This window comes from Tursiops truncatus, chromosome 20, assembly GCF_011762595.2.
Source record: "Tursiops truncatus isolate mTurTru1 chromosome 20, mTurTru1.mat.Y, whole genome shotgun sequence".
In the NCBI taxonomy this organism is placed as follows: domain Eukaryota; kingdom Metazoa; phylum Chordata; class Mammalia; order Artiodactyla; family Delphinidae; genus Tursiops; species Tursiops truncatus.
Genome location: NC_047053.1, coordinates 41540540 through 41561531, shown reverse-complemented (window position 1 = coordinate 41561531; position 20992 = coordinate 41540540). Strand labels below are relative to the sequence as shown.

General features: G+C 43.6%; 1 protein-coding gene across 7 annotated transcripts in view; it reads left to right on the top strand.

The window, feature by feature from the left end:
• LOC117307529 (leucine-rich repeat-containing protein 37A3-like) overlaps nucleotides 1-20992 on the top strand; it is a 102904-nt gene that overhangs the window by 47696 nt on the left and 34216 nt on the right. Inside the window, exons 12-15 of one of the 7 annotated variants that reach the window (XM_033848445.2) lie at nucleotides 1067-1116; nucleotides 2491-2545; nucleotides 2627-2714; nucleotides 3594-3759. The exons of 1 other annotated variant lie outside the window; for it this stretch is intronic. In XM_033848445.2, the coding sequence (XP_033704336.2) occupies nucleotides 1067-1116; nucleotides 2491-2545; nucleotides 2627-2677 (156 nt within the window). In that variant the 3' untranslated portion in view covers nucleotides 2678-2714; nucleotides 3594-3759. 5 more of the 7 variants (XM_073797450.1, XM_073797449.1, XM_073797451.1 and 2 more) reach the window with 5 other exon arrangements.

Below are 20992 nucleotides of genomic sequence, written 5' to 3'. Positions count from 1 at the left end.
TTGTTTTCAAATCTTTCACCGAATAGTTTATTCTTTCTTCCCTGGTCTAATATTTTCTCTTCATCTGGACTCTATTCTGTGATCCAGTTATCTTGTCCTGTACCACCAGTACCAATATCACACTGCTTAATTCTAGTTGCTCTATAACATATTTTATATCTGGTAGGGCAAAGTCCTAATCTTTGACCTTCTTTTTCATACATTTCATAACTATTCTTACATATATTCTCTACCAAGTGTCAGCTGGCTAGGTTTTATTTAAAAATTATTTTAGATATAAATGGATTGCATTGAATTTGTAGGTTAATTTGCGGAGAATTGACCTCTTTACAGCATTCTAGGAGGATGGTATCTCATGCCATGTAAGTACTTCTTCTTAATGTCCTTCAGAAAAGTTTTAATATTTTCACCACATAGGTCTTACAAATTTGTGGTTAAGTTTATTCCTAGGTACTTTATGCATTTTTATGGATATAGTAAATGGGATGTTTCTTCTGTTGTTTCGTTAGTTATTTGTGTTATATGGGAAAGCTATTGAGGCTTATATGTTGATCTCTTGATTTTGTATGGAGCCATCTTCCTCATGTTACTTCCAGTAGAATTTCGGTTGACTCTTTTGGTCTTTTTAGGTCCCTCATTGCATATGCAAATATGTTTGTCTCTTCCTTTCCAATACTTTGTTTTTCTTACCGTACTGATTAAGACCTCCTCCACAATGATCAATAGTAGCAGTGATCATGGGCATCCTACTCTTGTTCTTGACTTTAAAACAAAGCTTAGGTTTCTGCTAGATACTTTTATTTTCTTTTCCTACTTCTAAGAGTTTGTATTAGGAATTATCTGTTGAACGTTATCTAAAACAGTCAATAAAATATATCGCCGGCTGCATGCAAGACCCTAAGTTAGGTACTGTGGAAGAGTCAAAGGATTTTGAAACAGGGTAGAATTCCTTGCCTTAAAAAGTTATCATCTCACTGGGTAGATAAGATATAAAGTAAAAAGGATTGAATAAGGATTTGGAAATAGTTGTAATGGATAATCATGATCATGTTTTCTTTCAAAACAGACTTATTCTCACAGAATCGCAAAAGACGAAGATAGAAAAAGCAGCAGAAGGTAAATATTGGTCTCTGAAAGCAGAATTTTTCAACTAGAGGAGAACTTAGAACTCATCTGTTTCCATTTCCTCACCAAAAGCCGCAAGAAAGTTTAATTACCCTAATGGTTTACCCTAATTTATGTATCAGCAGAATTAGCTCCCCAGCCCAAGCTGAGTTAGAACAGGACTGGCACAGATTCATCTGCTTTCATTAGCCTTTAAGGAAAGAGGGTGGACGGGGAGGGGTTTTGGTTGTACCTGTTCCTGCTGGCCTGACGCCTGGTTCCTAGGCATCAGGCCAGGCCAGAGGCCTTCTAGGAGGCTCTGGGGTTGGGAGGGCCACATGGTTGGGGATTTAGGGGCTGGCCTCACTCAAAGCTGATGAAAGGTAGAACATATGAGTCCCTTCTGTAAAGTGGCAAGAAAACTTCCCTTCTCATCCTACTGTTTTTCAGGCCCCTACTCTCTATTCCCTTTATCCCAACCTCATGGAATTTTAACTGGGAGAAACTTTAGACAGTAGTTTGTCTCATCCTTTTAGAATAAGGAACTGGAGAAAGAGAAAGGGAAAATATCTTGTCCCATGGTCATACTGCTAGTGATTATCAAAAAGAAGATGGTCCCTTTCCACTGAGGACTTCTCTACTGATCACACTGTGCTTGGGCTGTGAGCTAGGTTTTATGTCACAATTCAGTAGACACATACTATATGGACAGAAGTAGTTTCTGAAACACACTTATTGTGCACTGATTTTTGATCTATTCTATTTGTATTCAAAAAGAGTATTTTGTGCTTCCCTGCTGGTCATGGCCTTTAAACTGATTCCACTTTACACTGACACCTCAGTGCTACCCTGCAGTATGAAAGTCAGAGAGCTATAGATAACTTTGCTTGTTGGGTTCACGTGTTTACTTGGTGTGATTCAACTTATAGGATAGAGCAGCCAGGAAAATAAAAGCACCTTCTCCCCACACCCACACCCCCAGCAAATGCTGCATGTGCGACTAAGTCCGAAGCGGACTGGTGTGAAGCGCATCTAGAGAGTAACGTGTTTCTGCCCAGGGCCGTTGTGCAGTGTTTTCACTGCACGAGGGCACTTGGCCAAGGGCCAGGAAAGGTGAACAGGGCTGAAAATCCTGCCTATACTCCATGCTAAGCCACATGCAGTGGTCTCCCCGGAGACACTGGGGGTCCATTTTGGACGGACACAGAGAACTTCTGGAAGGCCAGCGTGCATGGAATGAATTTCAAGATCCCGGGGCTTTGGTGATTTTGCTCATTGTGATTATGGACTGAGGTACCCGTTTAGTCCTGATAAGACCAGAGATAACACATTGTGCGAGAGATGAAAAATGACGTGTAACACTAACTGTGTGTGTTTTCCTCCGAGGGGCTTTTTTCGATTTCTGCGGCGTAAGAGAAGCTCAGGGGAAAGTGAGAGTCAGGTAAATTTGAGGAGGGTAAAGTACTGTGGCCAGAGAAAGCAGGGGAGATGCAGAATTAATATTTCCCTTTCTGTGTTCTAGGAGGGCGTTTTCGCGACAAGGGGGCCACTTTATGCCACGGACCTGCCGTAGAAAGAGGATTTCACCGCCAAGGGTCAGAAGGGAAGGGGTAAGGAACTGAAGTAGCACCGATGAATGAGGTCAGAAGGACCAAGACAACTGATGGTTGCAAGACAAATTTTATTATGCTACAGTTGCAGATTATATAGACTAGAAAAAGGGAGGTTGGTTGCCAGATGGTGGTTTACATCATCTAGGGACTGTCTTGGCTTCAAGGTTAACTTCCCTGGGAGGAAACCCATAAGCCCAGAATCATGCAGAATAACCTGCGTGTGCAGGGGGGAGACAGCTTTGCTCGTCTCAGTTTCCATTCTTTCTGATCCCTGGGCCCTGGTGGTTTATCTCCCGTGGAACGGAACAAGGAGGGGAACAAGTAGGCACGGTCCCTTCGAGCAGCGGCGGCATGCCTGGTGTGTCCGCAGCTGGCTCTCAAGGCTGAACGTTTCCCACAGGTCCCCCTTTTTTATTTTTTAATTTTTGTTGCAAAATAATTCCATGAAGCTTAGTGCCGAGAGTAGTATATTGTTGCATGAGGATACGAAACAGACATGAGAAGATTATTATCAATAATAGGCAAATTATGGCCAGGGTAATAAATCCTGACAACCCTCCAGTAATCCAAGACTGAGGGTTTAACCACTTTAAATGATCCAGTAAAGTTTGAATTACATCTTCTGGCGAAATGTCAAGATGTGCATTTTGCATATCCTGAATTTCAGCATTTAACTTTTTAAGATCAAGACTAATATTATTATCTGACCAAACACTCAGCAGATGCATTGTTACTTTCTCTCATTCCCAAATAGAGTCATTATACTTATAAGGAGTAACACAAATCCATGTATACTTTGCATGACAAGCTAAACGCATCCTCAATTTTAATGCTGCCATCTGATCTCCTCTCCTTCTTCTTCTTTTTCTGAATCAGCACTGTCAAATTTTCGTGAGAGTTGCAGACCTTCTTCAACTTCTACACTTGTTGTGAGCTGTGGCGAGCCATCTATTTGCTAGCCATCAACCTCTCCCCTGCAGAATGGCCAAATTTATCAACAGTGAGAAAATTTAAAATAAACAAAGCATGATTTTTAAGGTTATGTGGTGGTGTTCTGTGTAATTCCCCCTTTTTTATTTTTTCAATAGTTAGCTTTAAAGATCTATTTGCACGTTCTATAATACCTTGTCCTTGAGGGTTATATGGAATGCCTGTAATATGGGTAATTTGTAATGAACTACGAAATGTTGCAAAAGCAGCACTAGTGTAAGCGGGCCCATTATCTGTTTTAATAATTTTAGGAATATTCATAAATGCAAAACAATGTAATAAACGAGTAATAACATGTTTGGTAGCCTCTCCGGTCTGTGCTGTAGCACAGAGAAGACCAGAATAAGTATCAATAGTGACATGAACAAACTGTAATTTCCAAAAGAGGGGATGTGAGTAACATCCATTTGCCATAAATGACTAGGTAATAATCCACGAGGATTAACACCATAATGTGGAACAGGAAGGTGAGGTAAGCATTGTGGGCATTGCTTAACAATTTGTCGGACGGCTTCACGAGTAAGGGAAAATTGTTTGCATAAGGTGGTAGCTGATTGATGTTGTAAAGCATGTGAGTGTTGTGCTGCTTGTAAAGGAGTTTGATCATAACTCACCATAACGCAAGGGCGTCCTGGATATAAACCATGTTTATTTACAGTACGCAAGTAGCGAATGCAATACATTAGCCATTCTTGATAGCATGACGAACGGAAAGGAGGCGTACGGTAAATTGGGATATGTCCTGCTTTAGGGAAAAGAGATTGAGGAGGAAGAGTAACTTTAACTTTATTTTTGGGAGGAAAATGCACAGGATAAAGATTACGTTTAGATCAAGTTAAAACACCTGCAGTCGCATTAAGTTTAGACAATGGACCAGGCAAGTTAGAATGAGCACGGATAGGTAGAGCTGCGACAGGACCATCGTGGGAACGAGTAAGCTGTTGAAGCAAATGAAAAGAGGATGATAATTCAGGGTCATTAGTATGTCCTACGGTAGCAGTTTCCAAAAGAAGTAATAGATCAATAAGGTATTTACTATCAGAAAACAGATTAAGAGACACAGAAGGAAAATGCTCAAAAGCCATAATAACAGCATGTAGTTCAACACGCTGAGCTGAAGTCAATGGAATTTGTTCAATCAATTTTGTCCCGTCGTCAATGAGTACAATAGCCATTCCTGAGGAGGACCCGCTGGGAAAAACCAAAGGTACATGTGGAATAGGGTGTCGTTGGATTATAGAAGGAAAAATGTAAAGATTATTTTTACTAAATTGAATTATCAGCAGGATAATGACATTCTAGGTTTCCTGGAAATCCTGCAAGAGCAAGTCCCCATTCATTACTATGTTGAAAACGCCAATTTTGCTGACTAACTGAATAAGGGATAATAATTTGAGAAGGTTCTATTCCTATATGTTGTAAGCATGTAGTTCTCCCTTGCATTATTAAATTACTAATAAGTTCATAATAAGGGTTAATAACTTTAGAGGGTGTAGTTTTCATATGAATCCATTCAATAATCCCAACAGTTTGTCATAAAACAGCTGTAGGTACATGAGGTGTTGGACAAACAGTTAAAGAAATTGGCAGGTGAGTATGTATTCGAGTTAATTGTACAGAGCTGATAGCTCTATTAACTATTTGTAAAGCTTGAAATCCTTCTGGAGTCATAGAGCGTGAAGAAGAAGGATCTGAGTCACCTTTAAGAATATCTAACAGGACTTCCCTGGTGGCGCAGTGGCCAAGACTCCGTGCCCCCAACGCCGGGGGCCCGGGTTCGATCCCTGGCCAGGGAACTAGATCCCATATGCATGCTGCAACTAACAGTTCACATGCCACAATTAAGGAGCCCACATGCAGCAACTAAGACCTGGCACAACCAAATAAATGAATAAAGAAAGAAAGAAAGAAAGAATATCTAACAAAGGCTGTAATTGAGCAGTAGTAAGTTTTAAGGAAGGCCTTAGCCAATTAATATCTCCAAGTCGTTTTTGAAAATCATTTAATGTTTTTAAATTATCAACTCGAATTTGCAGTTTTTGAGGCCTAATAGTAGTGGTATCAATATATTTTCGCAAATATAAAACTGGAGATTGTCTTTGAATTTTTTCTGAGGCAATGACCAAGCCAAATGATTGTTAGGATTGTTGTAAAAATTGAAAAGCAGTCTCTAATAAAGGAATATTATCAGTGGCTAAAAGTATATCACCCATATAATGTATGAGATATAACGTTGGAAACCTTTTTCTCACAGGAGTCAAGGCCTGAGCCACGTATTTTTGGCATAATGTAGGACTATTTGCCATGCCCGGAGGCAATACTTTCCATTGAAATCTCCTCATGGGTTCCTTAAAATGTAAGGAAGGCAAGCTAAAAGCAAAATGTTTTCTATCTTCAGGAAACAAAGGAATAGTGAAAAGACAATCTTTTAAATCTACAGTTAAAAGATGGTAATTGTGTGGTATGGCTGTTGGAGAGGGTAGGCCTGGTTGAAGAGCTCCCATTATTAGCATAGTTTTATTAACAGCTCTTAGATCCTGTAATAACCTATATTTTCCAGATTTTTTCTTGATAATAAAAATAGGAGTATTCCAAGGACTGTTGGAAGACTCTAAGTGTCCTAACTTTAATTGTTCTATAACTACCTACTCTGCAGCCTCTAATTTGTCCTTAGTGAGGGGCCATTGGTCCACCCATACAGGGTCATCAGTCAGCCAAGTAATTGGATCAGCAGTGAGTGGAGGAGAATCCAAGGCCCCTAAGAAAAACCCAAACCTTGTCTATCATTTTTTATTTTCACATCAGTAGGATAGACAGTTCCTTGTTGATTTGTTCCCAGCCCTTTTGTGGGAAGAAATCCTTGATCCAACATCATATCAGAGACTTGAGAATTTGGACTATAAAGCAGTACTCCGATTTCTTTTAATATATCTCGGCCCCAGAGGTTTAAAGGCAGCCCAGGCAAAACATAAGGCTGGAAGTATCCTGAATGGCCCTCACTATTTTGCCATAATAATAACTGACTACTTTGCACAAGAGAAGAACTTTGTCCTATTCCTTGAAGTTCTGTAATAGTAGGACTAATGGGCCAATGTTTAGGCCAGTGCATCTGCATCATAACAGAGACATCAGCTCCAGTGTCTAACAAACCTGAAAAAACCTTTTCATTAATGGTTAATTTCATTTCTGGACGTTCTTTCCCTATCTTCTGAATCCAGTAGGCAGCATTAGATGATCCAAAAGCCTTTGTTCCTCTCTTTTGATGTTGTAAAATTTGTCCACGAGGTACAAAGGGCAAAAGTAGCAATTATGCAATTTTATCATCAGGAGAAATAGTTATTACATTTTTAATAGTTTGTGCCATGATTTTTATTTCTCTTTCGTTGTCAGAATCTATGACTCCTGGCATAATAGTTAAACCCTTCATGGTGACACTACTTTTTCCCAATAATAGTCCCATCAAACCCTTGGGTAAAGGTCCACAGATGCCCGTAGAGAGGGCCTGAGGACCCATTTCAGGAGGTAATACATACCGGGCGGAGGTACTGAGCTCCAGTCCTGCGCTTCCTGGTGTTGCTCTGGAGAGCGAGGATATTGTATGTTTTTGTTTTTGGTTAATGTCTGATTGATAATTCGAGGAGGATACACAAACATTGCTCCTGTTGTTTGTTGGGGCCGGGGAAGGCCCCGGGAGGAGTTTCCCGACAGTGGTATCCCATCCTTGTGGGCCAGTGAGCGACAGTCTCGTGCCCAATGTTTTCCCCTATTGCATCTAGGGCATAAACCAGGGATTTTTCGACCATCTGGAGGTTTTTGAGTAGGGAAGGAAGGACTAGGGTTAGGATTAAAAGATCTACATTCTCTAGCAAAATGACCTGCCTTTCCGCATTTAAAGCAAGTCTTTGTTTTCTTTTGATTGCTTCTAAATCCCACTTTAGTTAATGCTGCAGCCACAGCAGCACCCTGTATATAAGCAGGCCCAATGTCCGCACAAAGGCGAATATGGTCCTCCAATGTTCCCCATTTTCTCCAAGGTCGAATCGCAGCCTGACACGCATTATTAGCGTTTTCAAAAGCAAGTTGCTTAACTACAACTGTACCAGTGGGTCCGTCCACAATGAGTCTCCCCACCGCCTGTAACAGTCCATCTACAAAATCAGCATATGGTTCATCAGGTCCGTGTCTAATTGTTAAAAGATCCTCAATTGTGTGTGTAGAAGGTCATTTCCTCCAGGCTTGTAATGCCAAATGATTTATTTGAGGATAAGCAACAAAGGGAGAAGTTAATTGATCTTGTAAATAAATATATTTTCCTTCCCCAACCAGCATATGATAATCAACTGGAATATTATGGGCAGCATTCTTTTCTGCTTGTTCAGCAGCCCGTTCATAAAAATCAGACTTCCATATCAAATAATCGCTACCATTTAAACAAGCTCGTGCAATAGACTTCCAGTCAGCGGGGGAAAGAGCTTCTCCTGCAATAGTGTCAACCGTAACAGTAGTAAAAGGAGCAGTGGGCCCATATCGAGCACAGGCAGATTTTCAATCTTTCAAAACTTTAAAAGGAAGAGCCCGATGCTCCCTAATAGCCTGTTGAGGATTATTAGGATCAGGTCTTTCTATGACGGGACAACAGAAAATAGGATCTTCTCCTCGCTTTATTGCTCCGTGTACAGCGCGCTGCAAGGGACTGAGCGTTTTCACAGATGTAAATTTTTGAGGAAGACAGTTCGTATTAATCTGCAGCTTTTTCGCTGACTTACCTATCACAGCCATTAGAAAATCATCCTCAAGGTATTTTTCTCTTTCGTGTTTAAAAGCCTCATCTGTTAAATCGAAATGTTCCTCTTCATCTGATATGTCAAAATTAATAAGTTCCCTAGATTTAGGAAGTGGCGGTGTAGAAGCCATTAAGGCAGTTTTATCTCCTGAAGAAGGCTTTGGCTCTTCTGACTTTACAGTCAAATCACCACTATCATGAGCAGAATTTAAACATTCTTTTATCAGATTCCACAAACTAAATGTAACAACAGGAGTATGAGTAGGCCCTTGAGACTCATAATAATTTTTTAAATCTTCTTCAACTTTCTGCCAGATTTCTATAACAACAGAGCCGCCATCAGGAAACCAGGGAGATACATCATGGATATGCTGCAAAACTTCAGTCAACTGTGAGGTAGAAACCTTACTACCCCGAGCTTTAAGCATCGAAAGTAAAACCTGAGCAAATAATTCACGCTCCTTTGAGCACTTTTGTCCCATCTTCTTTTACTTCTGACTATTGCCTTACGCCTCTATTAGTTTCACTTTTACTCGTGGCCACACATACTTTGCATAAGGATTCTCTTACCTGCACTTTCTTTTAATTGCCTTCACGCTTCAGGTCCCTGTTCAGGCGCCGCTTGCCACGGACCAGCTGGAGAAAGAGGGTTTCACCGCCCAGGGTCAGAAGGGAAGGGGTAAGGAACTGAAGTAGCACCGACGAATGGGGTCAGAAGGACCAAGACAACTGATGGTGGCAAGGCAAATTTTATTATGCTACAGTTGCAGATTATATAGGCTAGAAAAAGGAGGTTGGTTGTCAGATGGTGGTTTACATCATTTAGAGACTGTCTCGGCTTCAAGGTTAACTTCCCTGGGAGGAAACCCATAAGCCCAGAATCACGTAGAATAACCTGCGTGTGCAGGGGGGAGACAGCTTTGCTCGTCTCAGTTTCCATTCTTTCTGATCCCTGGGCCCTGGTGGTTTATCTCCCGTGGAACGGAACAAGGAGGGGAACAAGTAGGCACGGTCCCTTCGAGCAGCGGCGGCATGCCTGGTGTGTCCGCAGCTGGCTCTCAAGGCTGAACGTTTCCCACAACTTTGGCTTAGGGTTATGTATAGGCCTCTCAACGCCACACGCAAGGAAAACATGGCACAAAAGCTACATGACAGGGAGTCTTCTGATGAGGATGAGATATTCTATAAGGATGCAACGTAAATGATAGGGTACAATTTATAATTCTCATCTAAAATGAGGAAATAATGAAACTATAATTGTTCCTTTCAAAAGTAAAAGCCTTGGCATTAGTCTTCTTACCCCAGGGAAGTCATCAAAGCCCCCACAGAGAAGCTTCTGGCTGCATATTGGATTGAGGAAGAGGCGGGTGAGGAAAGTGAGACAGCACACGAGACTGCCACAGAGTGAGCCCTGTTCTGCCTCAGGCCACCTGCAAATGTTATTTTCTAATATTGGCTTCTCAGCATTGCTTGTAAAATACTTATTTTTCTCATATTAAAATATATAAATTCATAACCAAGTCTAACCATGTGGTAAGGAATTAAAATGTAAATAGTTGAATATTTATATACCAATAACAAGGGCCTGCAAGAAGAAGCAGGGCTGAAACTAGAATCCCTCATGCAGCCAGTACTTCCACAAGAGGAAATGTGGGCAAAGGAGGATGAGTAGAAGGATGAAGAGGGGCTTCCCTTCCTTGTTTCCCCAGTATCATCCGTCCCTGGGAACTGGAAAACATACCATCCTCAAGGGGCATAGATCATTAAATCAAATAACAATTTATTCTGGTGCCCTCTCTCTCCTGGTTCATCAAGTACCAGTTATTTACAACATGCTCGACCTCCTGCCCATAGAGGATCATCTACTTCTGGCCCGTCACGTACGGTCACTGGGGTTGCGAGAATACTTGGATCACTGGGCCTCCCTCCACGGTGGAGCCAAGGCCTGACTTTTCTCCCAAGTTCTCAAACTCAGGTACAAATGTGTACCCTGTCTTGGTAGGGGGTTCTCCACCATTTCAAGCTGGTGGAAATTCCCATTGGGTTGTTTTTTTTCTTTAAAAAAAGATCCCAACCCTTGGATAACTAGCAGGGAGGTGCCAGAAAGACAGGGTAAAGAAGAACGTGTGAGAGCAGCCATTGCCCAAGACGGGCCTCCTCAGGCCCTGGCCTCTCCTGACCCCACTGAGGGTCAGCTGTGTGCCGCTCGGCTCCCTGCAGCTCAGCCCAGCACCAAACCTACCACCACCTGCCTCAGCCAGCACAGGCCCCGGGCTGCACGATTCCAAGTGATTCTATAATGACAGTGCCACCTGCAGAAGGTGCAAAGGCTCTTCCACTCCTGCCAAGAAAGTCATTAATCACATTTATTAAGTCATTAATCACATTTATTAAGTCAGTGAGAGTTAAATACAGTAATGAGTAAAAGAAATTCTGGATGAACAAGATATGATAATGTACCTAAATGACCACAGATAGTGCTGGTGGTTTAGTAATGTGAGGTGAAGAACGGTGCAAGCCATGGGGTGATAGCACACGGTCCCCAGAGGATCAGTGGGCCTGGGAGACAGCCCAGAAGGTTCTGCCGGTTGGGTGGGGTTCCAAGCAAAGTGAACGGCCCATCGGTTCTTCTGATTTATTAGTTTGCTGATGCTGCATGAGAGACATCTGTTCTCTCAGTGCCTGCCCAAGTCACCTCCCAAAGTTTCTTACTGAGAATGAAATACAAGTGTTTTTCTCTAGGCGGTGACTTTAGTGAGGCAACAAGTATTTATTGTGTTTAAGGCGCATGACTCATACTAGTAACAATAGGAAGCAGCAGCAGCTAACATTTCCCACTTGCTTGCTTGGTGCCAAGCCCTGGGTTAGGCATCTTATGGTCTAATTTACGCCAACAGTCCGTGGAAGCATATCTTGTTATCCTCGTTTGACAGATAGGAAACGGGGTTTAAAGAATGTAGGTAACGTGCTCAAGGGCCCAAGGCCCCACGTCCAAAAGTGTCAGTTAAGGTTGGAGCCCAGAACTGTTAGACTCCAACAGGGATGCAGAGAAGTATAAGCTGTGTTTGCCACCAAAGAGTTGATAACAACGGTAATAATGAGGAGAAGGAGGCAGCTGCTGTGTATTGAGCACCTGCTATGGGCCAGGTACAGTACTAGGCACTTTGGTTACACTATTAGGTCACAAGAGCGGAAGGTCCCCCTGCCCGCTCAAACTCTGTAATGAGTGGGGGTCTGATTTCAATAAGAGCAGTGGTCACAAAGACAGGGAGCTGACGAGAAGCCAGGAGTAGAGATCCTTGTACTGCTGGGCTTCCCAAAGTGTGGACCAGCATTCCAGGTAGCTCCAGGTTCCTATTTTGGGAGATTTCCATTATTTCAAAGTTGGTACATAAATGAGGCTTAGATAATATTTTGGGTATCTTACTACCTCAGATTTGCACAATTTTTTATTAGTCTCAAATGCTACCCTACCATATTTCTAAATTAAAATTCCCAAGAGTAAGATTCTGCTTTGCCCAGCTTGACCTGGATTGGGCAGTGTTTTTGCCAGAGCCAGAGACTTCACGTGGCCAGCCTGTGAGTGAGCTGTCTCTCCTTGGATCAGGGACTCATCCCTGGCTGTGGCCCAGAAGCAGGAGGGGTGCCCAGGGTCAGGTGGTACAAAACATGGCCGCCTGGGGCTGCCTCTGTCACCATCTTATGATGGACAAACTAGCTCAGAGCCCAACTCCTTGCTGAGACCTGAGAGATAGAAGGGGAGAGGGAGATACAAAGCCAACAGCTACTAAATGAATGAAAATTCTGATTCCAATGAAATCTGTCAGAGAAATGAGCCACTTTTTAAAAGATAATGAAATGACACAATATATGATTAGGGCAAAAGTGATACAGAGAAGAAAATTGTAGGTTCAGAGGAAGGAAGGTTAGGAAACTAGGGAGGGTCCATGAAAAAGGTAGAAGTTGATCTGGGCCTGGATTATATGCCAGACACTGTGCCTGGTGCTGGGGAAAGAGATGATCAGGACAAAGTCCCTGCTCTTGCGGGGCCCTAAGACTGAGAGGAGGCACAGAACCTGAAGACATATTATACATAGAAGACAGTGTGTTGACATGACAATGGCAGTGTACCAAGAAGTGGTTCAGCTCTTGGTTGGCTGGAAAGGAGTCAATGTGAGGGATGGCTTAGAGGAGTGGAAGAAGAAGAAAGCCAAAGAGAAGTTTCTTGGGAGGACGAGATGAAGGAAAGGCATTCTAGACGGAGGACAGTACAGAGGCAAGAGGCATGAAACCTTGGGTGGGCTTGAAGCCTGTGCAGTCTGGTGTTCCCAAGCATGAAGCACAAGGAGGAAAGGGCAGCAGGTGAGGCTGAGCAGGCGAGCAGAGAACCGATCCCAAAGGGCCTGGTCAAGGCACATGGCCTCGAGCGAACAGAGCACAAACTACAATGTTTTAAACAGAGAAAAGACATGACCAAGCTTGAGTTTTACAAAGAGTACTTTGATGGTGGCCTAAAAGTGGAGAGGCTGAGAGGTCAACTTGGGTGTTTAGACCAAGTAGGAACTGGGAGAAAATGGGGCACCAGACCAGAGGTTTTGTTGCAACTGAAGAGCATGTACAGTGGATACACATGAGTGAGAACTGAAAGGACAAGAGCATATGTTCAGAGAATGAAAGATGGTACTTTTAAGATTTTTTATGACAAGTTCCAGATGGTGATAAAGTCCAAATGTAACCTGGGAATGGAGATCAGTGAGGTGATGGGAATCCAGGAGGTGATGAGAAATAATTCAGATAGTCCTGGACACTCATTCCTTTCCCCTTTCAGTAGCTCAGCAAAAAGCTAGCTCAGCAGGTACCAGCGAGCTCAATGGAAAAAATAGGCTCCCCCTCCTACTGCGACCATTTCTGTCACCAAGCAGTTGCCACTGTTAGTAGTATAGACGTTCCCTGCCTCACCATCCCTGTAACTGTGACGCACTCCAGGCTGGTTCCTCATTTACGGACACTCTACAGTTCATGGGACACACAATGCAGCTGAATCTGGTCTAATCCCCTTCTCTGAAAGCTTGGGGGATTGAGTGCACTCTGTTATTGTTCTGCTTATAAGTTCCCCCCGAACAATAAAACCCTAATGTGTATTTTCACAGTAGGGATTTGAAGAATTTCGTGCCCAGGAAAATCTGTGGGTTGTTGGCATGGCAAGTATTGTGGTAGAGGAAAAGTCTTGGAGCCCAGGACCGAAGTCCCCAACGGTTACAAGGGCATCATTCATTAATATGCCAGTTCAATATATTGAGGGTCTCAAGTCTGTCTGGTTCAAACCCTGAATCAGACAGTGTATTGATTATCTGGTGGTATGTAACACATCACTCCAAAGTAGTGGCTGAAAACAACAATCAACATTTATTGCTCACAATTTCTGAGTCAAGCCTTTAGGAATATCTTGGGCAGTTCCGGCTCTGGGTCTCTCGTGAGGTCCTCAAGATGTCGGCCAGGGCTGCAGTCATCTGACGGCTAAACTGAGGCTGCAGGGTCCACTTCCAAGATGGCTCACTCCCTTACCTGGCTGCCAGGGTGGTGCTGGTTGTTAGAGCGAGGCCTCATTTCCTCCCTGCATGAGCCTGTGTGTCTACCTGCTACTTGATTGAATATCCTCACTACATGATGGCTGGCTTCCTCCAGAGGGAGCTGTCCAAGAGAGAGACAGAGGTTATTCCTCTTATGGCCTGGCCTCAGGAGGCACATAGCACCACTTCTGCCACGTAGCGGGGTTAGAAGTCAGTCACTCGTTCCAGCTCACATTCAAGAGGAGGGGATTTAGACTCCACCTTTTGAGGAAAGAAGAGTCAAAGAATTTGCGGATATATGTTAAAACTACCATAGACAAGAAAATGGAAGGCACTCTAGATATATCAAGCAAAAAAAAAAAAAAAAAAGCCAGAAAGGGAGAAAGATTATATCCAAACAGTTGGTGCTTATCATTGAGGGGGCTAATGGTGGTGAAAGTTGGGGATGGGGGCATTGTAGCACTAGCCTTCAGGTTACTCCACCACAGCTGCTTTCCATAGACTCAAAACTGCTGCTGCCACTCAGAAGTCAGGAAACTTTGGGAAACCACTGATGAGATCGTTTAAGCCCCAAAGCCCCACAGGTGGTGACTAGATGGGGTATATGGAGTCTGCTGCAGAGGAGGAAAGAACGATTTCAATCTGCTTTCCACCTTCCAGATTTCACACAAGTACATTTTATTGGCAGAACCCTGCTGTCGAGGGGATTTGTGAAACATGGTTCCCAGGCTTCTAGCACCTGCGGAGAAGGGGGTAGAAATGGGTGTCAAGAGCCAACCAACACTATCCAACATGCGTCCATGTACAGGTATGGTGAGGAGGCACCACCTGTACTTGGAGAAGTCCTGGAGCCCTACTCCTTTTTTTCTTTTATTTTTATAGGCTTATGGGTGTCCAAGGCTTTGTAAAAGGTGGGTGGTGTCTACATAGAATAACATGGTGGAGAGCTAGCTGAGTCACAAATCTGGAAGCTGTCACTGTAGTTGGGCAGCAGGTGAGGTACTGGTTGCTGGTGACATGCAGTCAGCCCCAGAGGTGACTGGAGAAACACCTGGAGTTGATCCTTAGTTGGTCTCTGGAATATTCTCACTGGGATGAAAGCTGGGTAGACTGCAGGCAGTGCAGCACTGGAGAGAACATAGCTGCCATTCAAAAGGGCTGCCAGAGGAAAGGTGTCCATAGGGAAATATCATTTCTCAAAATATGGTCTCTGGACCTCTGCACTCAAACATCTCTGGGATGCTTCTTTAAAAGGCTGATCCTGGGACTTCCCTGATGGTCCAGTGGTAAAGAATCTGCCTTCCAGACTTCCCTGGTGGCGCGGTAGTTATGAATCCACCTGCCAATACAGGGGACATGGGTTCGAGCCCTGGTCCAGGAAGATCCCACCTGTCGCCGAACAACTAAGCCTGTGTGCCACAACTACTGAGCCTGTGCTCTAGAGTCTGTGAGCCACAGCTAATGAGCCCTCGTGCTGCAACTACTGAAGCCCGCTTGCCTAGAGCCAGTGCTCTGCAACGGATTAAGCCAAATATATTTGAGTACCTAATAGAGTATGAGTGTGCTAAGTACTAGAAAAAGGGTGATAAATCTGTAAATATTGTTCATGAGGTGTTCATAATCAATCTGGAGAAGATTATGGGGATCTTCTCCATACACAGATAATGGATACAATGAATAAATGGATACATACAATGAATGCAATGGATAATGATATAGATAATAAATCTATAGTTATTGGTTTGAAACAGTATCAAGATCCAAGTAATTCCTGCAAAGTCAACAATTCTTGAAGTAAAAGAGCTCAGAAGTAGGTAATGGGTGGGGCTAAGTGTCTGCTATATTGAGGTGGAGAAAGTCGTGGTGGGGATGCAGAAATGTGCTCAGTGATTTGGGGGTACTTTAGGAAAATGGGCTAGAAACCAACTTTTTAAGAATTTCGTACTAGACTGTCGATGGCTTTAATGTTATACCTTGATTTGCATATTTAAGACTTATGAAAACACTCAAGTCGAAGGATTGCATCTTTGGTGGTCATTTCTCACACAGAGTCAGGAAATCTAAATTTTTAAAGTTCAGTGGACAGTTAGCGCTAACTACTTAGTACTCTAGTCTTCTCTGGGAGTTTGAAGATGAAGCCAGCTGCTATAAACATGTCCGCACCATTCGATCCTGTAAACTCACACTTTGGACTCTACGCTAAAAATACACTTGAATAGAAACGCTAAACTCCAAAACTTCTGGGCGCGCGGGTTGCGGAAGCGGAACTAGAGGCAGAGGCAAGCCCGGAGTGGGAGGGGCGAGGGAGAGGTCCGAGCACCGCCCCCGTCCCACTCCCACCGAGCTGACTCCGCCCCTCAGGCTCCATTTTTTTAAAAAGCGCGGGCGCGCGTGCGCAGGCGCAGTCCGCTTGCGCCTCGAGCCGCGCACGCGCGGTAACGGCAGAATGGTGGAGTTGGTACGTTTTGTGGTTCCCGTCGCGGGTGACAAAACCTTGCTGGTGTGGGAGCTGAGCTCTGGACCCACGGCCGAGGCCTTGCAAGTGAGCCGAGCCGGGGCGGAGGGAGGGGTGGAGGAAGCCGCCCCGCGCCCCAGTAACTTTGCGCCCCGGGGTACTGCTTCAGCACCTCATCTGCCTGTGGTCTCCGCTGAGAGGAATCTTAGTTCTAGAGCCGACCTGAGCAGTCAGCTCGCCCCCAGAGATTTTTGAGAGATAGTTCCCAACAGACGGCATTGCCTCCTAATGCTTCTCGAAGCTTAGGATTTCAGAGGGAAACTTGTTCATAAAATGAGAAGTGTTTGGAGTTGCCGGCTCACCACAGTTGCCTGTGGCGAAGGGCTGGGGGAATATAAGGGAATGGGCGGTTTGTTTTCCTGGGCGTGAAATTTCCTGCACTTACTTAGCATGGGACCACCCTACAGCATTCTGTGTTCAGTCTTCTCCCAGTTTGGCCTTCTGTATTCGGTCCGAGTCTTCCCAAACGCAGCAGTGGCCGGTCCTGGGTTCTATGGCATCATCAAGTTTTATTCAGCAAGGGATGCCCACAGAGCCCAAAAGGCATGCGACCAGAAGCAGCTTTTCCAGACATCTCCAGTGAAGGTGGGTCCAAATGTGGAATTCCTCGCTCTACTGGGATGAAGTGCTGAATTTAAAAGTAATAGGCCATCGGGAATTCCCTGGCGGTCCAGTGTTAGGACTCTGCACTTTCACTGCTGAGGGCCCGGGTTCAACCCCTGGTCGGGGAGCTAAGATCCCAGCGGGGGGGGGGGGGGGGGGGGGGGGGGGGAAAAGCCAGCGTTTGTACAGCACTGTGGTGTACAGAATGCTCTCAGATTCACTGCTCCACTGATCCCCCAGTTCCCCAGATCTTTCTTTGTTGTTTTTAGATGAAGAAACTCGAACTGAGGATGGTTAAGTGACTTACTTAAGGTTCATGACAGTAAAGGTGGAAACTAGAGGCCAAACCCAAACTTAACTGATGTTAAACCCGATGTGATTTTATGCTGCCCCTTAATTTAAGAAATCATCACAAGAGTCTTCCTTATATTTACTTTTATGTGGATTTCAAATGTGTGAGGTTGACAAACGTTTTTCATTAATTAATATATTTATTTATTTATTTTTGGCTGCGTTGGGTCTTGTTGCTGCGCGCTGGCTCTCTCTAGTTGGGGCGAGCGGGGATTCCTCTTCCTTGTGGTGTGTGGGCTTCTCATCGCGATGGCTTCTCTTGTTGCGGAGCACGGGTTCTAGGCACGCAGGCTTTAGTAGTTGTGGCTTACGGACTTAGTTGCTCTGCGGCATGTGGGATCTTCCCGGACGAGGGATCGAACCCGTGTCCCCTGCATTGGCAGGCGGACTCTTAACCACCGTGCCACCAGGGATGTCCGGGCTTGAGGAACTTTTGTCAGATGTAACATAAAGGAGACTTCATCACCACTCTCAAACTGCCTATTCAGAACTCCCTTCACATTCCAGAAAATGGTTAAAATATTCTTTCATGCATTGTAGAAACCTTATTCCATATTAACATGCCATCCAATCTTACTTGCCCAGAATTAACATTTCATTATGTGCCTCCATTCAGCCACCATTCCTTTTTCAAGGACCTTTTCAATTCCTCTGAATAAGTGAGTGAGGCTTAGATTTCCAGACCTTTCCCTTTATAATTGTGTGTCTTCTCTGATTGGCTTCTCGCTCTGGCTACTTCCTACTGACCTTGCTGCCTATTCTCACCCATATTTCTTCACTCACTGAGTTCACCTTTATTGAATCTGAGAACTCTCCTCAGATGTGACTCCAGGTACACTACTTCCCACTTCTGTACCCTGTTTAACACCCTCTTCAATCCTGGCTGTACTCCCTGGGATTGAAATGATTTTGTGCCAGGCATTCTTTTGTTTGTAGACGCTGCGACCATTTCACATAACCACTCAGATATTACAGATGGTCCTGGAAAGATTATGAAACAGTTACTTGGTGTCAGTTGTGAGTAATGAGTTCTTTTCTTATATTGGACATTAAGACTATTCCTTAAGCTTAGGTTCTGAGATTTTCACAGCATAAAGCTCGGCACTGATAGAACGTTCTACAAGTCACTATAGAGTTGAGAGGAAAGGGCATTCGTATTAGATTTCCTTATTTAATGCGGAGCTTTAGTTTACTGCCCACACGCCCGAAAATGTTACCTACTTTAATTATGCGTTCTTTTTAAAATTTATTTATTTATTTATTTGGTTTCACCGGGTCTTAGTTGCAGCAGGCAGGCTCCTTAGTTGTGGCTCGCAGGCTCCTTAACTGTGGTGTGTGAACTCTTAGTTGCAGCATGCATCTGAGACATAGTTCACTGACCAGGGATTGAACCAAGGCCCCCTGCATTGGGAGCATGGAGTCTTAACCACTGCACCAGCAGGGAAGTTCCAGTTATGAGTTCTTTTATTCATTGGCAGGTATACATCTTATCTTTTTTCCCATGTAGTTTTTATAAATACAGAAAAGATAATAACATCTTAAAATGAAGGAAAGGCCTAATGTATCTGAGTTTTTCTCAGTAGCACGAAGGGATATGTTTGCCAACAAGAACTGTGGCAAGGTTATCCCAGATGTCAACTGTCTCTACTACCCAGGGCCTCAGAGCCCTTCAAAGCTTCCTAATTGTCCAGGACAGCTCCATTATGACTCACCGTACAGGGCCTAGCCTCCCATGCAACACTCAACATTTAAAAATTAGTCTTCATTTCTCCTTCCCAGCAGGCAGCTTCAGTTAGAGAAAATAATTTCATTTTCTTATGTACTCATTCATTCACTCAGTCAACAGACCATCACTCCCCTATTATATGCCAAGACCTATGCTTGTTTCTGGTAACAAGGAAAGAATAATATACGGTTCTTTCAAGCACTTAAGGAGCTCGTAAACTAGTGACGGGGAAGATGCACAAACAAATCAAAGAATTAACAATGCTTTGACTTTATTTGTATTATTTGAATTTTTATGACTGTATTTATATATTACACGCTGTTCAAAATGGAAATAGACATTTAAGAAAGAACTAGTGATGTAAAAAGTCCACAGTAATATGTAAGTTATTGAGAGAGTTAAGACTGGAAATATTTGCACTCTCAAAGAAGCTTGTTAATGCAGATGAACCTCTAATTCTTTTGGTTGCTTTATTTACATTTAGAGAGGTATACGTATTCCCTCTTCTAACAGGGGTTAGTAACTTGGGGAGGGGGTGCTACAGATTAAGGTCCTAATTCAGTGGCAGGTCCATCTTATCTCCTCTTCAGCTCGTATTCTCGAGCAGCAGCTACAGGATGAGACGACTGAAACAGTTCACTTCCTTTGCTTACCCCCAGCCCCATAATAGGCTTCTGCTGGGCTTCCTTGGTTGCTTTCATCATCACTTTCACCACCAGCGGTCAGGGAACCTTCCCGGTTAATCAGGGGCCCTGGAAATGATGCAGAAAAGTACTGACCTAAAAATAATAAATAACATTTATTTAGGGCTCACTGTGAACTCATTGCTTAAAATGTGCTACTTAATCTGCACAGCCCCTCTATGAAATTGGTATTGATAAATCTCAGGTATATCCAAAATAAGCCTCTATGTAGGGTTGTGATATTTTTAGGTCTTTTATATCTTTAGGTTCGTCTCGGCACCAGACATAAGGCGGTTCAACATAATACGCTTGCCCTAAACAGCTCCAGATGCCAAGAATTGGCAAATTACTACTTTGGTTTCAATGGGTGGTCAAAAAGGATCAGCAAGGTAAACTCTGTAGACTTTCTTTGACTAACCAGACTCCTTTCAACATTGAACTCCTAGACTTTAGAGGGAAGAATAGAACAGGGCTATGGGGAGGAGATGTGAGAGGCTTCCACATGGAAGTATCTGAGCATTGGCCTGCCACCTAGAATTAGTGATAATCTCAATGACTTGGATGGTGGTGTCCATAATTTTCTCCAGTATTTGCATGGTATATAATAAAAAATAGTTGACCATATCGAATCATTCATTTGCAAGTCTCACTTGATTTTGAAGCTATAGCATACCTAAACTATTACCTGGGGTTGCTGGAGTTTAGTTTTTATTTCTAACAACAGGATATTTTGAAGTCTAGCCTTTAATTCAAAATCCTAACAGCTTCAGGATCTTTCTAACCTTGAAGAAAGGGAAAAGGAAGATATTGTGACACCACTTCAGAAGCAAAGCCTCAAGTCCTTCTGTGCTTTAGAGGTGGTGTTGCCCTCCCACGAGTGCAGGAGTCCTGGAGTTGGCATGGCTGAGGAACCTTTTGATAAGTTGGAGGAAGGTCTGTTTTCCAGTATGTGTGTGTATGGGGAGGTGAGGGAGTGGGATTTCTCTTTTTTCCTTTCTTTCTGAAACTCAACTTTTCAGGTACATCATCACCATAGCTAAGCAAGTAAAGCCCT